Genomic DNA, 21,285 nt, shown 5'->3' on the forward strand with positions numbered 1-21,285 from the left:
TATTAGTAGTATTGATAAAACGTGTTATTGATAATAAGAGTGTTATAGTTTGTCGTTTTAGAGTTAATTTTTAGTTATATTCTTATACAGAATTGTTGAAACTATTGTATATACAGTATATATACAGATTATTGAAATACAATGGACAAAAAACCGAGTTGTTCCAAGAGAAGACAGTAAAATTCTGATGTTGATTCCAAAATAAAAAGCCGCAAAAGAGACGGAAAATGTTAACGTCCGAAGAGAAGGTAATGATACGAAACGTTTATGAAGGAATTGTCGGCAGAAAAATGGCATTAAACGTTAGCCAAGCGGTCGACATTTGTAGCAGTTTAACAAAAGTATCGGTTAACTGTATTTATCGTGTACTTAAAAATACATCGGAAAATAAAAAGCAAGAAAAAGGTAAAACTAGAGGTAGGAAAAGCATTGTTTTGGATGACGAGACAAGGAATATTATACGTCGAAAAATTCATTCATTTTATTTTCGGAGTGAAATTCCAACACTGAAAAAAATTTCTCAAGAGCTCGAAAACGATGACTCTTTACCCAAGATATCTCGTAGGGTCTTAATCAGGACCATGCACGAAATGAACTATCGATATGTAAAACGCAACAGAAAAAGTATGCTATTAGAAAAAAATGAAATTATTCTGTGGAGAACAAAATATTTAGAAGAAATACGAAAAATTCGCAGCACTGGACGCAAAATATGTTATTTGGATGAAACCTGGATTAACGAAGGTCATACAGTTGGAAAAGTATGGCAAGATTTAAATGTAAAAAGTAAACGCGAAGCATTTATGGAAGGCTGGTCTACAGGATTAAAAGCTCCATCAGGAAAGGGACGGCGTTTAATCATCACCCATATAGGAAGTGATACAGGGTTCCTTGATGATGGTTTGCTTCAATTTGAGTCGAAAAAAAAAACAGGTAATTATCATGAAGAAATGATTTCCAAAGTATTTGAGCGCTGGTTTAAGAGAATCTTACCAAAATTGGAATCTGGGTCTGTGGTTATTATGGACAATGCGCCATATCATAACCGCAGACTAGAACAATTACCGACGACGGCATGGCGGAAAGGGAGAATTCAAGAATGGCTTACAGAAAAGGGGATTGCATACGAAGAATCAATGCTCAAAATTCAACTACTTGACATTGCATGGTTAAGGAAAAGTGAATATCTTAAATATGTCGTGGATGAAACTGCAAAAGATTATGGTGTCAAAGTTCTGCGTCTACCACCTTATCATTGGGAACTTAATCCCATTGAACTTATCTGGGCGCAAGTGAAAGGAGAAGTAGCACGCAATAACAAAACGTTCAAATTAAACGAAGTTAAGGAACTTTTGATTCAAGCAATCCTCCATGTAATTCCAGAGAAATGGGCTAAATGTATAGGCCACATAATTAAAGAAGAATATCGTATGTGGTAACTTGACACTCATGTCGAAGTTTTACTAGAGCCAATTATAATTACACCAAAATTATAATTTGTTTTAAAAACATTTCATTGTGTAACTCTTTAAGGACGGGTCACGTCAAAAGACGTTTTAGCGTAACTTCCACGACAGCCGGGTGGCATCAGTAAGCTTTCTGCAAAATTACTTGTTTTTAATAGCTTTTTGTTTGTGGCATTCTGTATTTTTAGGAGACTGTATGGAATAAGCCACAAAATATTTATTTATATGTTTTAATTTACTGATGTTTCGATCTCTATATAAAGACATCGTTTTCAAATATACAAGTGATAGTAATATTTATTTTTCTGTGGCTTTATGCTTGTGGCATTCCGTATTTTTAGGGAGAATGTTGGAAATAAGCCACAATACATCTATTTACATGTTTATTTTACTGACGTTTCGATCTCTATTACAGAGACCGTTTTTAAAGTTAAGAAAAAAAAAAGAAAATAATATAAGAATATATAAATATATAATAATAAACAAATAAAATAAATATAACTAATTTATATCTTTGAAAACGGTCTGTGGATATAGAGATGGAAACTTCAGTAAAAACCTGCAGATAAATATATTGTGGCCTATTTTGAACAATAATATTTAAACAATATAATATAATTAACGTTGAAATAAAAGTGAGTGTACGCCACTGGATTTTCATACGTCTTTCCCAACTTCTACGCCCTCAAACGATGAATCGCTCTCCCAAATAGTGAAATTAGGGAATATTTGGATTGCATTTCCCAGAGCACTATTAATCTTAAACACTGCGAGATCTTCTGGCATAGGTGCAGTCCTGCCGCACGCATCCCACGTCGGCAGGACTCATTTGCGCGGTGGGCGGAATTCGAAGCCCTGGGAACGCAATAAAATCTGGACCTTATTCCCATCAAGGAATTCGTGTCTATACAAATGGATAACGAGGATTCCGTCACGGGTGGTGAAGGCTGGGGTCTCCCGAACACTGACGACCCAATATAGGGTAGACGCATAAAAAGTGTGGCCAGTATCCGAGAGAAAGTCTATCCTATTCTGGCTGAACCAATGCCCCTGCAAGTCCATCTTCAGTGAGAGTGACACGGTGGCCATACCGTGGGGCTGCACCCTTCCCGCCGTACCTGTGTTGCCATACGTAGATCCCAGTGAGGGCGAACAAGTGCACGCAGATGGAATAGCTATGCTAATTGTGTGGTGTATATGTGATACCTTTAACATACGTCGGTAGTACCAAATTTCAAACGCTTCTAATAGTTTTATGGCATCTTTTGCAAGACTGCAGCCTTCAGCTCCGCAGGGGAGGACACTAAAGACGTAACATCTAAGAATTCTTATGTATATATTGAAACTTGAAGTCAAAGATAAGTTGCAGACCGTCCTAAAACTAATCTTCCTAAGACCGTTAAAAGAGTTTCTGTTTTTTTCAATAGGAGTCTTTGTTTCATAGCTATGATCCCTGTTATCCTTAATGTTGCAGCCCAGATAACATATTTTCTATATTCTTTCTAACGGTGTATATTTATTGTGATTTGGGTATTTATGTTGGTGTTCTTACCAATGATCACTATTTTTGTCTTCTTACAATTTAATCTTAGGCCATATTCGTAACATGTTACTACAACATTCTGTCGAACTCCTGTTCCGACTGTGAAGATTTGGACAGTTCATTTTCGAATCGCACTGGTGCATTTGTTGGAGATATAAGTTCCTTACCGTCGAGTCCGGATGTCTTTATTCTATCGATTAGTGACCCATATGGTACTTTGTCAAATGTCTTTTCGAAATCAGTCAAACATGCATACACAACAGTTACATCTCCAAGACCTAAATCTGAAGCAACCTTCCTTATTGATTCACCCTTGTCCAACCTTTTAATTGCATTAACTTTTGTTTCCAAAGATACAACTACTCTCTTCCGCTTTCCACTCATATTGCACAGTAAAAACAACAACGTTCTCACACTCACAAAAATCAACTTTCGGCGGTGACCAATTTCAGATAATGTCGGCTCGACCTAACAGCGCATAACTATTCACAGTTGTGACTCACCAGCTATGGCTTGCCTCGGTTAACTCAGAGGCTCGGATAATCGCGAGTCTACTGTATATGATTGATACCCCTTGTTAGGCTCTCTTGCCTTTAGCCACGATACTGTAGAAGTGGTCGTAATATTTTCTGATTTTTGCTCATTCTCCTTTCTTTTTTGTTTCTGATGGGATGACTACATCACTCTTAATTTTGATACATCTAGCTATCAATCATACAACTCTTAAAACTAAACAACTTAAAACTTTGAAATTTTTAATTGCAACATAGAAAACTGTTACATTTATAAGTTATTTAAAAATCATACTTCTTAGTTCGGTAACGGTTCTTCAGGGCACCTTATACTTCCGCAACAGTCTGGATAAGGCTTAGATAAATCTTGTTCCGATACTGTGCAGGGAGGATCAACCATCATAACACCACACCTAAAATAAAAATTAATTAGTTATACAGCTTTCATAATAACTTAAATAACTTTGAATATGTACACTAAAATTAACTTTTGTAATGTATATTAAATTGGAAGAAATTCGTAATGAGTATGCCATAAAAGTGTGAACGTTATTAAATATGACGTAATACTCAGTAATCCAAGGAAGTAATACTAGGAAGTCACCGGTCATATTTCTAGATCAGAACCGAAGCCTTTGAAAATGTTAATAAGTGAAAAAAAAAAAAATAGTAAAAGGATGAAAGACATTATAAGACAAAATATAATAAACATTAAAGGAAAAATAAGTTACTGGCGATATAAGATCGGGGAGTCGATGTGGGTGAGTTTTTAAGAGTAATAACGGTTTATCATGATTTCCAGCAGAAGTCCAATGGAAAAAAGTTAAATGTCAAAGTTGTCGGTTCTAAAAAGATCTATAAGTTTTGTTTTTACACTTTTTTCACATAACTTCAAAATTTATGCACAAAATTCAAATAATCGAGTTTTGGTTTTTTATTACCTTCCAATTTTTTTTTAACCAAACTTAATGAATACTTACCTTTTTATGTGTCAAACAGATTGTAATTGTTTTTTAAATATTTATTTTTGTTCTTATTTTGGTTTAATATCGAAAGAGCACCCTAATTTTCAAAACATAATTCTCACATCAAAATTTCTGCTTTTTTAAATAAGTCTTAGCGCTTTCTGTTCTTTGAAATATGTACTTTCTGATGATGTAAAAATTATATCAACTACTATGGCGAATTTTATCAGGAAATTAAAAAAAAAACGAACAAACTCTTTTTTAATCGCAAGAGATAATTATGATTTGGATAAAAACATTTCAGCTCATTTGAGAAATGTTCCTGATTTATAGACCCAGTAAAATAAAGAAAAGTAAAATCATACTTGTATGATCATCATCATCATTGGTGCTACAGCCCTATAAAAGAGCCTCGACCTTCTCAAGTCTATTACGCCAGTGAGTTCTATCCATTGCCAACTGTTGCCAGTTTGCTGCGCCTATTTGTCTACCATCCTCATCTACACCATCCCTCCATCTGAGTTTTGGCCTACCCCTACTTCTACTTTCCACAGGTTGTTACATAAGGATTCTTCTAGGAGAGTTGTTCTGCTGTGATCTTGCCAGATGTCCTACCCATCTTAGTCTTCCTATTTTTATAAAGGATACTACGTCTTTACCACCAAATATATGTTTATACCTGTGATAAGATGCCACCGAATATTCTTCTCAGGATCCTTCGTTCAAATATAAGCAGGATATTTTCATCTGCCTTGAAAATCATACTTGTATGCCTACTTTTTATAAGGAAAGATCTGAAAGAAAAACCGGTCGCCCAGCATGTGAAACGACTAAGAATTTTATTAATTATCTTATCTTTTACAAGCATTGATATTAAACTTAACAGATATTGAACCGCGTCGATTATCATTGCGCCGAGCTTTCGACATCCTCTTAGATGTCTTCTTCAGGGCTTTCGAGGTCTTAGTCTCCCGAGCCCCCAGACACTACAGCACTGATCACTAACCAATGCATTACTGATGCTGGGAATAGAGGACGGCGTATTTATACCGTCGATGGTGTCGTGGTTTGAGCGGAGGTTGGTGTGGGGGTTAGCGTGGGGAGTGGCGAGGTGTTTGGCGCCAGCATTTATGTAACAGAAATTATTTGAATTTTTCGCGTAAATTTTGAGGATATAAAAAAAGTGTAAATACAACTTTGCCATTTAACTTTTTTCCATTGGGCAATTGTATCTTTGCCGGAAATCATGATCAACCGTTTTATGCCTTAAAAAATCACCTTTCATTTCGCGACCTCGATCACCTGTAAATTACTTTTCCTCTAACAATTTTTTTTGTTTAAAAAATTATCGGCCTTGGACTATTTTTTGTTTGCGCATCTCAGAGACAAATTGAAATTTGGCAAGTTGTATGGATCGTCCAAAAAAATCCCCAAAAAGATGTCCAACTCCTGAAGATGATTCTGTAGTTTTTTGGACAGCTTTTTATTTGTGGATATTTTCATTTCTATGGAATTAAAAGTGAATTATGTAAATAGTTAAAAATAATTTAACATAATTATAATTACGTATGTTCCTGTATTTCTCTATCATCTGAACAAAATACTATAGCACATTCTCCCTTTTTTTGGATCTTTTCTCCACCATTTATAGCACCTATACCATCAGCGGTTGTGTAGCAGTCACCAAGATCCTCTGAAATGTAGAAAGGTGTTCGTTTATATAGGCCAATTTGTTTTTATCTCAAAATTCGTAGATAAGTCTATTACTTCATGGAAATAAAATAATGACGTGAAATTTTCATTGACAAAATACATATTTCCAATAAAGGTATGATATTCTTACAGACGTTTCCAACAACATAAAAAATGATCTCAAACGACTGATCACAAAGCGGAAATCCTCATCTTAATTGAAAGGGAGATTTGCGATTTCTAATAAAAGAAACTACTGACAATGTTTTCCTATTGTTACGAAATGTGAGTCATCACATTGGAATTTTCCAGATGAGGATCGAATAATAACGTTCCGTCCCGACCGAAGGTTAAAGAAGCCGGCGGAACTTTCTAGATAAACAATCAGGTATAAAACGGACGATTTGAGATTTAAAAGGACACTCGAAAACAAGTGTCGATTAATAAATTGTTTGCGCTGCTATTTAAATTGTAACCGGTGTGAATGTTTTTAATAAATTATATAAGTAAATAAATTAATATTTAAGTGTTTTTTATGTAGATTAAATAAATAAATGTATGTAAATAAACTCGTATTGTTGTAAAGTGTAGAACATAGAAGTCAATCAATTAGATTTATAATAATAGTTCACTATTATTAAAGAAATCAATTAAACATTTCATGATATGAAAGAAGTGAATATTTGGAAAATTGACAATATTTGGTTTTGCTTGATTTTTGGCAAACTTAATTGGACGGATACACATATGACGAACCACGCAAGAAAAAGGACAAAAAGACCAAATAATCTACGAATTGGCACTTGGAACATAACATCGTAGAACAAACGGGAACAGGAAGTTGTGCAGGAATTGGAGCTCCATAAAATTGATATATGTGCCCTGAACGAAACAAAAAAGAAAGGGAAAGGAAGTGACAATAGAAACAAATTTATATTCCTGTACAGCGGAGTAGATAAAAGCAAACGAGCTCAGGCAGGAGTAGGCCTCTTAATGCACAATAAATATAGTAACAATATTCAAGAAATAAGATACATCAACGAACACATGATGCTGGTTTGCCTTAAACTTCATCAGACGATACTTAATATTATCCCCGTATATGCACCGGATAACAGCAAAAACAAGGAAGACAAAGATGCTTTTTATGGACAGCTCCAAGATCTACTGGACAACACAATAGCCAATAGTAAAACAATAATTTTCGGCGACCTAAACGGCAGAGTAGGCAACGTAGCTGGAGTTACACAAATATTTAACGAAGAAACGCTCAACGACAACGGATAAAGACTTCTAGAACTTTGTTTAATGAATAACCTCCGAATTAACAACACATTATTTGACCACCAAATACAACATAAGATCATCTAGTCGGATACAAGAGAACGTAACTCTATGATTGACTACATTATAACAAACAGACAAATACATCCCAAGAATATAATAGATGTGCGCACTCTATCTTCCGCCAATGTAGGATCCGACCATGGCCTGGTACTAGGAAAAATAAATATAGCAATCACCACACAAGGCAAGCGAAATACAAAAGTAGAAGAAAAGTTAAACATAGAAAGCTTAGAAGAAGAAAGGACATAAAACTTGTATAGAAACAGACTAACAGAAAAACTAAATAGCCATAACCTAGAGACTAAAAAAAATATAGAAGAAACCTGTAAAATTATTAAAAAATGAGGTATCCTACAAGCAGCTGAAGAAGCTTTAGGTAAAAGAAAAGTTAACAGAAATAAACGGGAATACAAAACTCCATGGTACGACGAAAGGGTGAACGCGCTAGCAAATGAAAAGAAACAAGCTTTCCTAACATACAAAGGAGTGAAGACACGGGAGGCACGAGAAGACTACATGAGAATTAGGAATAGAGTAAACCAAGAAATAGGTAACATCAAAAAACAACACTGGGAGAAATTTACCAAAGATATGGAATACGACCTCTATGGATCCCAGAAAAAAGTGTGGAAGATGATAAGGAGACAAAAAACAGAAATGAATGAATTTGTACGCATAGATAACATTACGGAGGAGCAATGGACTGAGCATCTCACAAAATTATATGGAGAAGGAGACGAAGAGAACAGAGAAAGAATCATTAACGGAACTAACGATACAGTACTAATATCAGAAGAAGAGATACAAGATCGAATAAAAAAATTAAAAAACAGAAAAGCACCTAATCCTGATAAGATAAACAATGAACTGCTAAAATAGGGAGAAAAAACACTACGCAAATGGCTCCTAAAATTATTCGTCGATATAATAAATACCGGGGTAGTACCAGCGGAATGGAAGGAAAGTCTCCTGCTAGCGATACTTTAAAAGGGAGAATCGAGAAATCCTGAAAATTATAGAGGAATTAGTTTGATGACTAGCACATTAAAATTGTTAAAGGCAGTCATAAAAGATAAAATCGAGAAAAATGCGAACATGGCAGATGAACAACAAGGCTTCTGGAAGAACCGCAGCACAATAGACGCAATTTTTATTATTAGACAAATAATAGGAAGTCTATTGAATATGGAAAACCAGCATACATGTGCTTTGTAGATTTAAAAAGTGCTTTTGACAGGGTGAAGCCAAATGACATCTTAAATGTATTACAAGCTGAACAAATAGACCATCAGATAATAAGGACAATTAATGAAATTAACAAGAACAACAAGACCAGAGTTATAATGCCAACAGGGGACACAGAATGCATAGAACTAAAAGGAGGAATCCGCCAAGCAGACTCGCTCAGCCCATTGTTATACAATATGATGATAAATCAAATAATTCACGAAGTAAGAAAACGACACGGATACTACATGGGAGCGCATAAAATCACGATACTATGCCATGCCGATGATGCAGTACTAATTGCTGATAACGAAGATGACCTACAAAGGCAGCTTCACACCTTCAATATCACAGCAAACAAATATGAGAAAATCAGTAGAAAAAACTAAATGTATAGTGATCAGTAAAGAGCCGCGTAGATGCAAAAATTGTAGAACAAGCAATGAAATTTAATTACCTAGGAATAGAGATCACTAGTGCCAGAGATATAAGAACAGAGACCACAAGCGGCAAGAGTAAGTGGTTGCCTCCGAGAAACCATATGTAGAAACAAATATCTGACCACGGAAAGCAAAATGAAAGTATACAAGACAACAGTAAGATCAATCCTAACATATGCAGCGAAAACAAGGACCGGTACAAGAAAGACGAAACAACAAATCAACAAAATCGAAATGAAAGTATTACGATCAATACCGGGCATATCATTAAGAGACAGACAAACCAACAGAAGTATATGCGAACGATGCAAAATTCAAAATATTAACAGATGGATAAAAACAAGAAAAAAACTGGAACGAACATGTAAACCGACTGGGACCAGATAGATTAGCGAACATCTGTAAAAACAACAAGCCGTATAGCAGAAAACCCGTTGGAAGGCCGCCAAAAAGGTGGAAAGATAATGTATAGTCAACAACGACTGAGACAGAATAAGAGGCAGACAAACAGGAGTAATCCTAGTCGCACGAAGAAGAATATTACAAAAATCATGTGTGTTGGAATATTCTAAGCTTTATAAATGTTCTTAACAGAAGGAAAGCACAAATTGCTTTCAAATGGGATAAGAAGTAGGTGAAGGATACAAATTGTGGTATCAAGGGAAAATTAACATTTGGAATAGTGTTGGTATAATTGCTGATAAAATTACCTTTTGAATGTTTAACTACAATCTTTTTGACGTTTAACCCAAAACACAACGTAAAAATTAAAAAGGATATTATTAAATCATTACAAGATAGAGGTCAAAACAGTTGTTCTAATGAAAATGTATTTAAGGAAGAAAGTACCTGCTAACAAAGGCTTTAACAAAAAATAATTACTCATTGTCATTTATAAACAAGGAAGTTCACAAGGAAAAAGAAAGGAAACAACAATACCATATGTAAAGGACTAAATAAAACAAAAACGAATTTGATTCAAAAGAAAGACCAAAACAATAAGGTGATTACATGCAATGGTACAATATTATAAAAATAATAGCGTACGAATATTGGGGCAGCTCTGTGACTTATGATGGCAAAATAAATCTACACGATTATAATATACTGCACAATTAATAGAACAGATGTAAAAATGAAGAAGTTATGAGAAAAATTCACACTATGATAACAGTGCCAATAATAATATACACATTAGTTCTGTAGTGGGCGAGTTTCCTGTGCTTGTGGAAAGATTGGTGGATATATGCACGAGAGAATCACAACTAGTGTTTCGACACGTTTGTATGAGGCTGATAAATTTCGTGTTTAAGCATTGCTCGGTACTTAGTGCCTATTTATTTTCATTAGTGTTGAATCAGATAACAAGGAAAGTACAGGGTACCATTTCCTGGCGTTTAATGTATTTTAATGATGTAAAGAAATACTGAAAGGGAAAAGCTCTTGAAGAAAACGGAAAAAACATAGTAGGATAAAATCGGAGTACCTGGGATGTTCATTTAAAGAGATTTAGTACTACAAATAAGACAATAACTTGTGATGGTAAAATTATTGTGAAAAGTAATAGTTTTATATACCTAAAATCGGTATTACAGAGTAATGTGTAAATTGATGGAGATTCATGCAGAAGAATTCGGGCTGTATGGATGATATGGAAGGAGTCGAGTGGTGTGTTATGTTATAGAAAAATTCCATTGAAACTGAAAGCAAAATTCTATAAAGCTGCTATCAGATCTGGACTGAATGTTGTACAGCGAAAAAGAAAGAGGAACCACTAATGCACGTGACGGAAATGATAATGCTTCGATGGCGATTAGAGTGATGAAAATAGGATATTAAGTATTTGTGTAAAGATGGCACATATTGATGATAATATTAGAGGGTATATGTTCAGGTAGTTGGAGCGTGTCCGACGGCGAGATGCTAATGGCTCAAAACTAAGAGCTGTTGCATTGCAAGTTATTGAAAGGGGTAGGTGACGAATAATAAAGAAAACCTGTTGGAAAAAGCTCAGGCAGGAGATGTCGATATAAGCGATTAATGCCTGGTTGCACCAACATATCTTAAGCTTAAGACGCGCTTTAAGCTCAGCTTACGAAGCATATGCGTTGCACCATTGAGTCTTAGATCAATTTTCAGCTTAAGCCGATCCTAATCTCAAGTCCCCGTTATTCTTAGCTTAAGTTGCTGTCTGAGTTTAAGATGAGCAATCTAACCTCAAAAAATTGACAGTTGTGTTGTGGAATATAGATACACATTTTTTTATTTTCACCTGTATATGTTACACTCTAAAATAAATAAAACAAGGAGAGTTACTACTTAAGATATAATCAATATTTAAATTCAGAAAAAAAAATGTATCGTATGATGAAAAGAAAAATTTATTAAGTACACATTTCAGTAAATTACAGCTTTCCTCGTGTTTAATGTTTGTTACATTTTTGCAAGAAAAGGTCAACAACTACTATAATCAGCTATATAATATAGAAAAACCCATATAATGTAGATTATCAAATTGGTTGATTGAGATAGGCAGTGACCTTTTCCAGAAAAAGGTACAAGAAAAGTAAATGGTAATTTACTGTAATGTATATTTAACGACTTTTTGTTGTTAACATACGCATTAAAAAAATATACTTATTTAAATTACCACATGAACATAAAAAAAATCTTAAGACTCTTTTCGTCACTCAATAACTGACAAGTTACATGGTTGCCACGTGAATTGCATCTTAAATTTCGTCTGTTAAGACGTTCTTAGATAAGAATCGAAAATTATGGTGCAACGTAAGTGAGAGTTAAGGCGGCCCTAGCTATAAGCGGAGCTGGGCTAAGCTGGAGCTTAAGATCTGTTGGTGCAACCAGGCATAATACTGGTATGACCCAAGAGGAAAACTTATGGAGAAATATAATTCGGTAAGTCGATAGCACATAAGGGCAAAGAACAAAAATACATACGGCTATAATTATCAATTAGGAATTAAAAAAAAATGAAAAAAATTTAATTGTAATAAATATGTTATGTTTAGTTAGACATAAAATAATATATCTTAACATTACCGTACCTGAACCAGCATCAGACATTATTATAGATGTACCAGCTTTTACATTACAAACTGTAATCGCCACAATAAGTAAAATAAAATAAACCCTCATCTCATAAATGGACATAGTCTCTTCTCTCACTTCTCTAACAAATGATTCGAAGTTGTTTATTGGAACTTCTTAAGTGGATTCTTTTTTTATACTATTGTATTATATGATTAAAATTATATTATTTAATTAAGAAATAACAATAAAATTGTATTACATGCCATTAATGTATGTATGAATTGATACGTTTAAAAAATTGATTAACTTTTGTATTATTTACGGTTTTCTCTTTTTGAATCGATAAATTTTAAGCTGTGGAATCTACTACACCTTGTAGTTTCTTCCCAACATGCTTTAGATTTAGAAGGTTGCTGTAAAATCGGCATTAACTGCTATTTTAACAGCGTAGGCGCAAAATTTCGGGCCAATGCTTTTTAAATGCATTCATTTTTTTCGAATCCTGAGAAAACTAATAAATATTTTTGAAAAATTTAAACCCAGAATGAAAGATTACATTATTGCCGATGGCCGAAAGTCCGTTAGAATAAACAAAAAGTTTCTTTTGAATGAGATATTTGAAATTAAAAGTCACACTAAATTTTCTCTTCTTTTTCACCCCTGTAACTTACTAAAATAAACCATATAGAAGTTTTCTGGGACTTTCGGCCCTCGGTAATAATGTAATATTTCATTCCGCGTTTAAATTTTTCATAAATACTTATTGTTTTCTTAGGATTCGAAAAAAAAATGAATGCATTTAAAAAGACTATTTAACTTACATTGTTACATTACAGTATTCATTAAACTTACATAATATGGCAACGGAAATAAAAATTTTACAATCTGTTTTTATGCTGCGAAAAAAGCTTTTCAAATGTATTAAGGCCCTTAAAAGTAAATATGTTTTGTTGTAAAAAGTATTTTGATGGTCGTGGGCTTGATATCTCACCTAAGATGTCAGGTGTAGTATTTTTTTAACTGAAAATCCCTGTATATAACAGTTTTACATACCTAGGTGTTACCTTAGATTCTAAATTAACCTGGAATCAGCATACCTATTAATAATTGGATTAACAAATGTGAAAAAAGTCTTAATATCCTTAAGACCGTTAATAGATTCGATTGGGGAGCAGACCTGAAAATAAACTCATTATTTTACAAAGCATATACCAGATCAATTTTGAACTATGTTAGCATTCTTTATGGGTCAGCGACAAAATCTCGTTTTATTAAATTGGATCGAATACGATACATAGCCCTAAGGTTTGTCATAGAAATCCTCAAATCTACTACTCCAGTCCGTTTTGCAGAATGTAATGAGCCACCTTTACATTTAATACGTCTACTTCTTGCTTCTTCTTCTTCTTCTTCGTGCGACTAGGATTACTCCTGTTTGTCTGTCTCTTATTCTGTTTCAGTCGTTGTTGACTGTACATTATCTTTCCACCTTTTTGGCTGCCTTCCAACGGGTCTTCTGCTATAGGGCTTGTTGTTTTTACAGATGTTCGCTAATCTATCTGGTCCCATTCGGTTTACATGTTCGTTCCAGTTTTTTTTTCTTGTTTTTATCCACCTGTTAATAATTTTGAATTTTGCATTGTTCGCGTATACTTATGTTGGTTTGTCTGTCTCTTAATGATATGCCCGCTATTGATCTTAATACTTTCGTTTCGATATTGTTGATTTGTTGTTTCGTCTTTCTTGTATCGGTCCTTGTCTCCGCTGCATATGTTAGGATTGGTCTTACTGTTGTCTTGTATACTTTCATGTTGCTTTCCGTGGTCAGATATTTGTTTCTCCATATGGTTTCTCGGAGGCAACCACTTACTTTTGCCGCTTTTGATGCTTGCCTTGTGGTCTCTGTTCTTATATCCCTGTCATTACTTGTTCTACAATTTTGCCGTCTATTTCTAGTTTGCATCTACGCGGCTCTTTACTGATCACTATACATTTAGTTTTTTTACTGATATTCTCATATTAAGTTTGTTTGCTGTGATATTGAAGGTGTAGAGCTGCCTTTTTAGGTCTTCTTCGTTATCAGCAATAAGTACTGCATCATCTGCATAGCATAGTATCGTGACTTTATGCGCCTATCCGTGTCGTTTTCTTACTTCGTGAATTATTTGATTTATCACCATATTGAATAACAATGGGCTGAGCGAGTCTCCTTGGCGGATTCCTCCTTTTAGTTCTATGCATTCTGATTCCCCTGTTGGCATTATAACTCTGGTCTTGTTGTTCTTGTTAATTTGATTAATTGTCCTTACTATCTGATGGTCTATTTGTTCAGCTTGTAATAAATTTAAGATGTCATTTCGCTTCACCCTGTCAAAAGCACTTTTTAAATCTACAAAGCACATGTATGCTGGTTTTCCATATTAAATAGACTTCTCTATTATTTGTCTGATAATAAAAATTGCGTCTATTATTCTGCGGTTCTTCCGGAAGCCTTGTTGTTCATCTGCCATGTTCGCATTTTCCTCGATTTTATCTTTGATGACTGCCTTTAACAATTTTAATATTAATGTGCTATTCATCAGACTAATGCCTCTATAATTTTCAGGATTTCTCGATTCTCCCTTTTAAAGTATCGGTAACAGGAGACTTTCCTTCCATTCCGCTGGTACTACCCCGGTATTTATTATATCGACGAATAATTTTAGGAGCCATTTGCGTAGTGTTGTTCCTCCATATTTTAGCAGTTCATTGTTTATCTTATCAGGACCAGGTGCTTTTCTGTTTTTTAATTTTTTTATTCGTTCTTGTAGCTCTTCTTCGGATATTAGTACTCTATTGTGAGTTTCGTTAATGATTCTTTCTCTGTTCTCTCCTTCTCCTTCTCCATATAATTTTGTGAAATGTTCAGTCCATTGCTCCTCCGTAATGTTATCTATGCGTATAAATTCATTCATTTCTGTTTTTTGTCTCCTTATCATCTTCCACACTTTTTTCTGGGATCCATAGAGGTCGTATTCCATATCTTCGGTAAATTTCCCCCAGTGTTCTTTTTTCTTTGATGTTATCTATTTCTTGGTTTACTCTATTCCTAATTCTCACGTAGTCTTCTCGTGCCTCCGGTGTCTTCACTCTTTTGTATGTTAGGAAAGCTTGTTTCTTTTCATTTGCTAGTGCTTTCACCCTTTCATCGTACCATGGAGTTTTGTATTCCCGTTTATTTCTGTTAACTTTTCTTTTACCTAATGCTTCTTCCGCTGCTTGTAGGATACATTTTAAAATAATTTTCTAGGTTTCTTCTATATTCTTTTTAGTCTCTAGGTTATGGCTGTTTAGCTTTTCTGTTAGTCTGTTTCTATACAAGTTTTGTGTCCCTTCCTCTTCTAAGCTTTCTATGTTTAACTTTACTTCTACTTTTGTATTTCGCTTGCCTTGTGTAGTGATTGCTATATTTATTTTTCCTAGTACCAGACCATGGTACCATTTATTTTTCCTAGTACCAGACCATCCTACATTGGCGGAAGATAGAGTGCGCACATCTATTATATTCTTGGGATGTATTTGTCTGTTTGTTATAATGTAGTAAATCATAGAGTTACGTTCTCTTGTATCTGACCAGGTGATCTTATGTTGTATTGGGTGGTCAAAGAATGTGTTGTTAATTCGGAGGTTACTCATTAAACAAAGTTCTAAAAGTCTTTCTCCGTTGTCGTTGAGCGTTTCTTCGTTAAATCTTTGTGTAACTCCAGCCACAGGTATGTTGCCTACTCTGGCGTTTAGGTCGCCGAGAATTATTGTTTTACTACCGACTATTGTGGTGTCCAGTAGATCTTGGAGCTGTCCATAAAAAGTATCTTTGTCTTCCTTGTTTTTGCTGTTAGCCGGTGCATATACGGGGATAATATTAAGTATCGTCTGGTGAAGTTTAAGGCAAACCAGCATCATGTGTTCGTTGATGTATCTTATTTCTTGAATATTGTTACTATATTTATTGTGCATTAAGAGGTCTACTCCTGCCTGAGCTCGTTTACTTTTATCTACTCCTACAAATTTATATTCCCGCTGTACAGGAATATAAATTTGTTTCTATTGGCACTTCCTTTCCCTTTCTTTTTTGTTTCATTCAGGGCACATATATCAATTTTATGGAGCTCCAATTTCTGCACAACTTCCTGTTCCCGTTTGTTCCACGATGCTATGTTCCAAGTACTAATTCGTAGATTATTTGGTCTCTTTGTCCTTTTTCTTGCGTGGTTCGTCATCTGTGTGTCCGTCCAATTCTGAGGCTCCTGTTCGGTTCTCTGAGAATTGATTTATTTTGACAGTAGGTAGGCTGCTAACCTTGCTCACATGTCTCCCTTTCTCGTCAGCCCTGACCCTGCCTTCCATTGGGGTTGGTTACCCAATCTCCAGCAAGGTTGCTCAGGTTTTCCAGGGTTCACCCTATTTCCGGCAAAAAATTTATTCTTAAATGCCAGTTTAATAACCAAAACAGCTTGTTACAAAAGTATCGTGTCTCTCTGTTGAAAATCTAACAAACAAATGGTGGACAAATAAAAACTCTCCATCTCTAGCTATTGCTCTTCCCAAGCTGTTACATTATTCATTAAATTGAGAAGGAATTCCATTCTTTGGCTCTAATTGGTAGCCATTGTCAAAAAGTAGCTATGAAGGGCACCTTATTAGCGTGAAACGTGTTTTCTATGTTCAATCCATTTTGTACCGTCGCCAATAGTGTTTTCAATCGGTTAGGAAGGATAGGAAATTGAGTGAATGGATGAAATAGAAATTTTCAGATATCAATTTAAAAGAAGTATAAAAGTTAACTATATTTACTTATTCCATCAGTTGTCTGGCTAAGTAGGTCTTGAACTTAAGGCAAAAAAATATTCAAGTAGAAAGAGTTAAACAGCTAGTAAACAGAGCAAATTCAAGAGATTAAAAATCGTATTGAAATATGAAGAGAGCATATAAAAAATAAATGCGTAATGAGATTTAACCACAATTGAAGATTTCAACTACTGGGTGGTTTTGTAAGCAACCTGTAAATTTATCCTCTGTAAATCAAATACATTTTTCTCGTAACCATCTATGCATGACGGATTTTCTATCAGTCATCGTTGGAATATGTTCAAGAAGGCGGTTGTGATAAGATGCATTATCCACTACTATAACATTGTTACTGTATACACACTGGGGAATGTTCTCGAAGCATATGGAGGTTATGTCTTCATGATAATCCTCGGTTTTCTTTAATATAAAAACAAGAGCACCATTTTGTAGAAAACCAGTGTCGCTGCCAAAATGGGCGACAATTAGCCGCCGACCCTTACCTAACGGTGCTGGCAATCCTGTCGATAAACCTTCAACAAATGCTTGCCGTACATTTGTTACTGTTGTATCTTGCTAAACCTTGGCAGCTGTATGTCCTGCGTTCACACAAATCTTGTCTAGTTAATAAATTTTTAAGTAAAAAATTACATCGCCATGATATTATTTTCTCGTAATCTGTTAAAATGAAATTCCGGCATCGTTTTATAATTAAGATCTTCTAATGTTTTTCGTAATAATTCACGACTCATTTTAGAAAAATTATAGTTTTCGCCCATTTTACTTAATACAGATTTGAGTCATTTTCAAAGAAAAACGAATATACAGTTCTGCGCAGGATATTTTTTTAGGCTTTATTCAACTTAATACGTTTTTGTCCACTCTGATTTTGTATATATGCAAGTTTAAATTGTGTCAGTTTTTTCTCGCTCGCGTACAATCGTTCAACTGTTACTCCTGTTAAAAATAGGAGCGACTAACAGCTTCCGTTGAAGCAATTTTTTTTAGTCCATCATATACCTTCTAGATAATTCATTTTTCCTCTTGTGAAACGGGTCTATGACATGGATGTCGTGTACTTATACCACTGGTTATATCCATTTTTATTCTAAGAAACTGATGGAATATACGGCAAATTGTCTTACTTTAACCTAATATTTTGTCCTACTTCACAATAAAAAACAAATTAACAAAATAGGTACGAAAACTATTAGGACAAAGCAATCGAACACAAATTAAACAATCGATATTATAAGAGCAATGATAAACCCTGATTGTAAAAACTATTCGCATATTTTAAATAACATTTTTGCCGATTGACCATTTACTGGCTATTTAATTCCCACTTAGATATTAAATAGTACAGACCATGTAATTTTACCATCAATAAAAGTATAATATGATGAATTCGATAGTAATACCATCTTCGCTGTCGCAGCGCATATTTCCTTGTCGATAACAGTTTTTAGATAACATTAATCATTTTTCAACGATATATGTGGATTAAAGGTAAGCGCTCACTGAGTCGGGGTGGTACAGTACGGACGGTACGTACGCTCCGCACATTTTTAGGAGGCTGCTCGCAGTGATTCGGTCGTTAGTGCAGGCCGGTCGGTCGGTAGGAACCGCTCTCGTATTAGGAAAGTATTGCGGATGAAGCTAATTGTACAGTTCAGTTTAGAGACATCCACCATTGTCAATCACTTAAACAATTCAACTAAAATTGCAGAATATCCGTCCCGATCACTGTGCGCTCTTCCAGAACTGATGGTGAGTCATCCAGATGCCCTAAAAATGTTTCTTTCGGACTTTTCGAGGACGGCAGAGAGAGCGGATCGTCTTGCTTCGACCGTTCAATGCTAATGTTTTTTGAAAAATTTCGTGCGTAAGGTAACTGGTGAAACTTGTTTAGGATGCGTTCCCTGGCGTGACAGGAAGCCCAGGTCTCTCTGGCGTTCCTAGTGGGTTCATGTCTTCAGGAATCTCCAGCATATCTTCCATGGCTGTTTACTGGTTGAACTGAGTTCTGTTTTGAACCTTTCGTTTTTACATTGTTTAGGCTTTGCACCTCTTCAAAGGTGGTATTATTTGGTTGGTGTGAATCTCAAGCTGCCGTTCTCCGGGACAGGGCGTGGTCCAGCTGCAAAGCAAGATTGTCAATGTCGTATGGAACAAGCCAGCTACTAAGTACAAGGGAAAACGGTCCTTTTCAGATTGTTGGCCTTTTGTTTGTTTGGGTTAAACGCGTGGAGGATACTGTGGTTATGTCCTCACCTAGGTTTCAGAATCCGCTGCTTAAGTACTGTCTCTCTCAGGTGTTTTCTTCCACCCGCGGTTGCTACTATTCAACAATTTTAGTTTTACCATTACCGATGATGTAACTGATGCTACTGTGTATGGACCTAAATATTTTGACGCCATCTTGCTGGTGAAAGCTTCACTTGCTAAGAATAGATGGTGTTCCTTTTTCATGACCTGATCTCCTGGGTATTGGCGCCAGTCTCTTCGCCGTAGATCGAAATGCTTCGTCTGGTCTTCAAAAGCATGTTCCATGTGTACTTTTGACAGGTCCCTTAATGCTTCTAATTTATTTAAGTTTTCCGCATACTCCTGCATAGCTGTATATCCTGGCATTTGGCTGCATCTGATGCGTCGAATTCTCTTCCGAAATTAAGAAGCGCTGGTGAAAATCCTGTCGAATTATGTTTTGACGAGTATATGGCGTCGCAAAATTTCGGTATAAATTTATCCCACTCTTTATGGTTATCCTCCACGTATGTAGCTATCATTGTTTTCTTCTTCTTCTTCTTCAAGTGCCATCTTCGTTCTGAAGGTTGGCGATCATCAGGGATATACGTATTTTCGAAACTGCTGACCGAAACAATTCGTTGTTTCTACAGCTATACCATTCCCGTAGATTCTTTAGCCAGGAGTTTCGTCTTCTTCCTATGGACCTTTTTCCTGCTATTTTCCCTTGCATAATTATTCGAAGCAGTTCATATCTTTCGCCTCTTGTAATGTGTCCCAATTATTGCAGTTTTCGTTTTTTGATCGTAAATATGACTCCCTTTTCTTTATTCATTCTTCTCAAGACCTCGACATTTGTGACTCTCTCGGTCCATGATATTCTCAGGATTCTGCGATACATCCACAGTTCAGATGCCTCTAATTTTTTGGTATCAATCTTTTTCAACGTCCATGACTCCATTCCGTAGAACAGCACAGAAAGTACGTAAGATCTCATCAGGCGAAGTTTCATTTCAAGGCTCAAATCTCTTCCTCAGAACACTCTCTTCATTTTAGTGAATATGGATCTGACTTTTTCTATCTTATTTTGATTTCTGCTGAGCTATCGTTGTCTTCATTTATAAAAGTGCCTAAATATTTGTATTTGCTAACTCGATCGATAATTTCATTGTGTAAATATAAATTTTGGACTTTTTGTGTTCATTTCGATATTACCATAAATTTAGTTTTCTTTATGTTCAAAGATAGTCTATATTCTTCGCTGCAGTCTGCTATTTTATTCACCAATATCTGTAGCTCTTCAAGTGTTTCTGCGATCAGAACGGTGTCGTCGACAAATCTCAGATTGTTTAATCTAACACCATTTATTTTAATACCTACGGATTGCTCAGAGAGTGTTCTATTCATTACGTCTTCGGAATAGAGATTAAGCAGCCTCACACCTCGCTTTATTTCAATTTCTTCAGTGGTCTTATTCTCTACTCTCACTTCTGCTTTCTGATTGTAGTACATATTTGCTATTAGTCGGATGTCTCGTTTATCTAAATTCTTTTCTGTCAGGAGTCTGATTAGGTGATCATGCCGCACTTTATCAAAGGTCTTGTTGTAATCTATGAAACACATGAATACATCTTGATTTATGTCAAGACATCTTTGAGACATAACGTTCAGTGCAAACAACGCCTCTCTTGTTCCAAGTCCATTTCGGAATCCAAACTGGGTATTATTTATGTCCATTTCCAGTTTTCTGTGTACTCTAGAGTGTCTAATTTTCAGGAATATTTGTTTTTCATTGTTTTCAGTACCTTGTTAATACCGTTGTTTTAAGTAAAAGCTTTAATCGCAGGAAGGCAAGTACCTACCTATATTCCGACAATAGTAAGGCAAGGCAAGTGTGTAATTACGAAATTCACAGAACGACAAAGTCGCGTACAGAGACATCACGATGGACTTTATTTCTAATAAAAT

The 21,285-nt window shown here is 35.2% G+C and overlaps 2 protein-coding genes across 3 annotated transcripts in view; one reads left to right on the plus strand and one right to left on the minus strand.

Annotated features, from left to right (window-relative positions):
- The window catches only part of LOC140432800 (uncharacterized), a 214,381-nt gene that overhangs the window by 116,679 nt on the left and 76,417 nt on the right, over positions 1-21,285 (plus strand). The gene's annotated exons all lie outside the window — the stretch shown is intronic.
- On the minus strand, positions 3,752-12,430 carry LOC140441904 (uncharacterized). The gene is made up of 3 exons (XM_072532890.1): positions 12,258-12,430; positions 6,053-6,179; positions 3,752-3,934 (listed from the first exon to the last, which is right to left on the minus strand). Exons 1-3 carry the CDS (start codon positions 12,361-12,363, stop codon positions 3,820-3,822), a joined length of 348 nt encoding a protein of 115 aa, XP_072388991.1. The 5' UTR covers positions 12,364-12,430; the 3' UTR covers positions 3,752-3,819.

This window comes from Diabrotica undecimpunctata, chromosome 1, assembly GCF_040954645.1.
Source record: "Diabrotica undecimpunctata isolate CICGRU chromosome 1, icDiaUnde3, whole genome shotgun sequence".
NCBI classification, from domain to species: domain Eukaryota; kingdom Metazoa; phylum Arthropoda; class Insecta; order Coleoptera; family Chrysomelidae; genus Diabrotica; species Diabrotica undecimpunctata.

What these genes read in the sequence shown, in the direction of transcription:
- LOC140441904 (XM_072532890.1), bottom strand. Translation starts at nt 12,363, where the DNA reads ATGTCCATTTATGAGATGAGGGTTTATTTTATTTTACTTATTGTGGCG. An exon ending in AATGTCTGATGCTGGTTCAG is followed by an intron (nt 6,180 to 12,257) that starts GTACGGTAATGT and finishes TCTACATTTCAG; the next exon opens with AGGATCTTGGTGACTGCTAC. An exon ending in AGAGAAATACAGGAACATAC is followed by an intron (nt 3,935 to 6,052) that starts GTAATTATAATT and finishes TTTTTATTTTAG; the next exon opens with GTGTGGTGTTATGATGGTTG.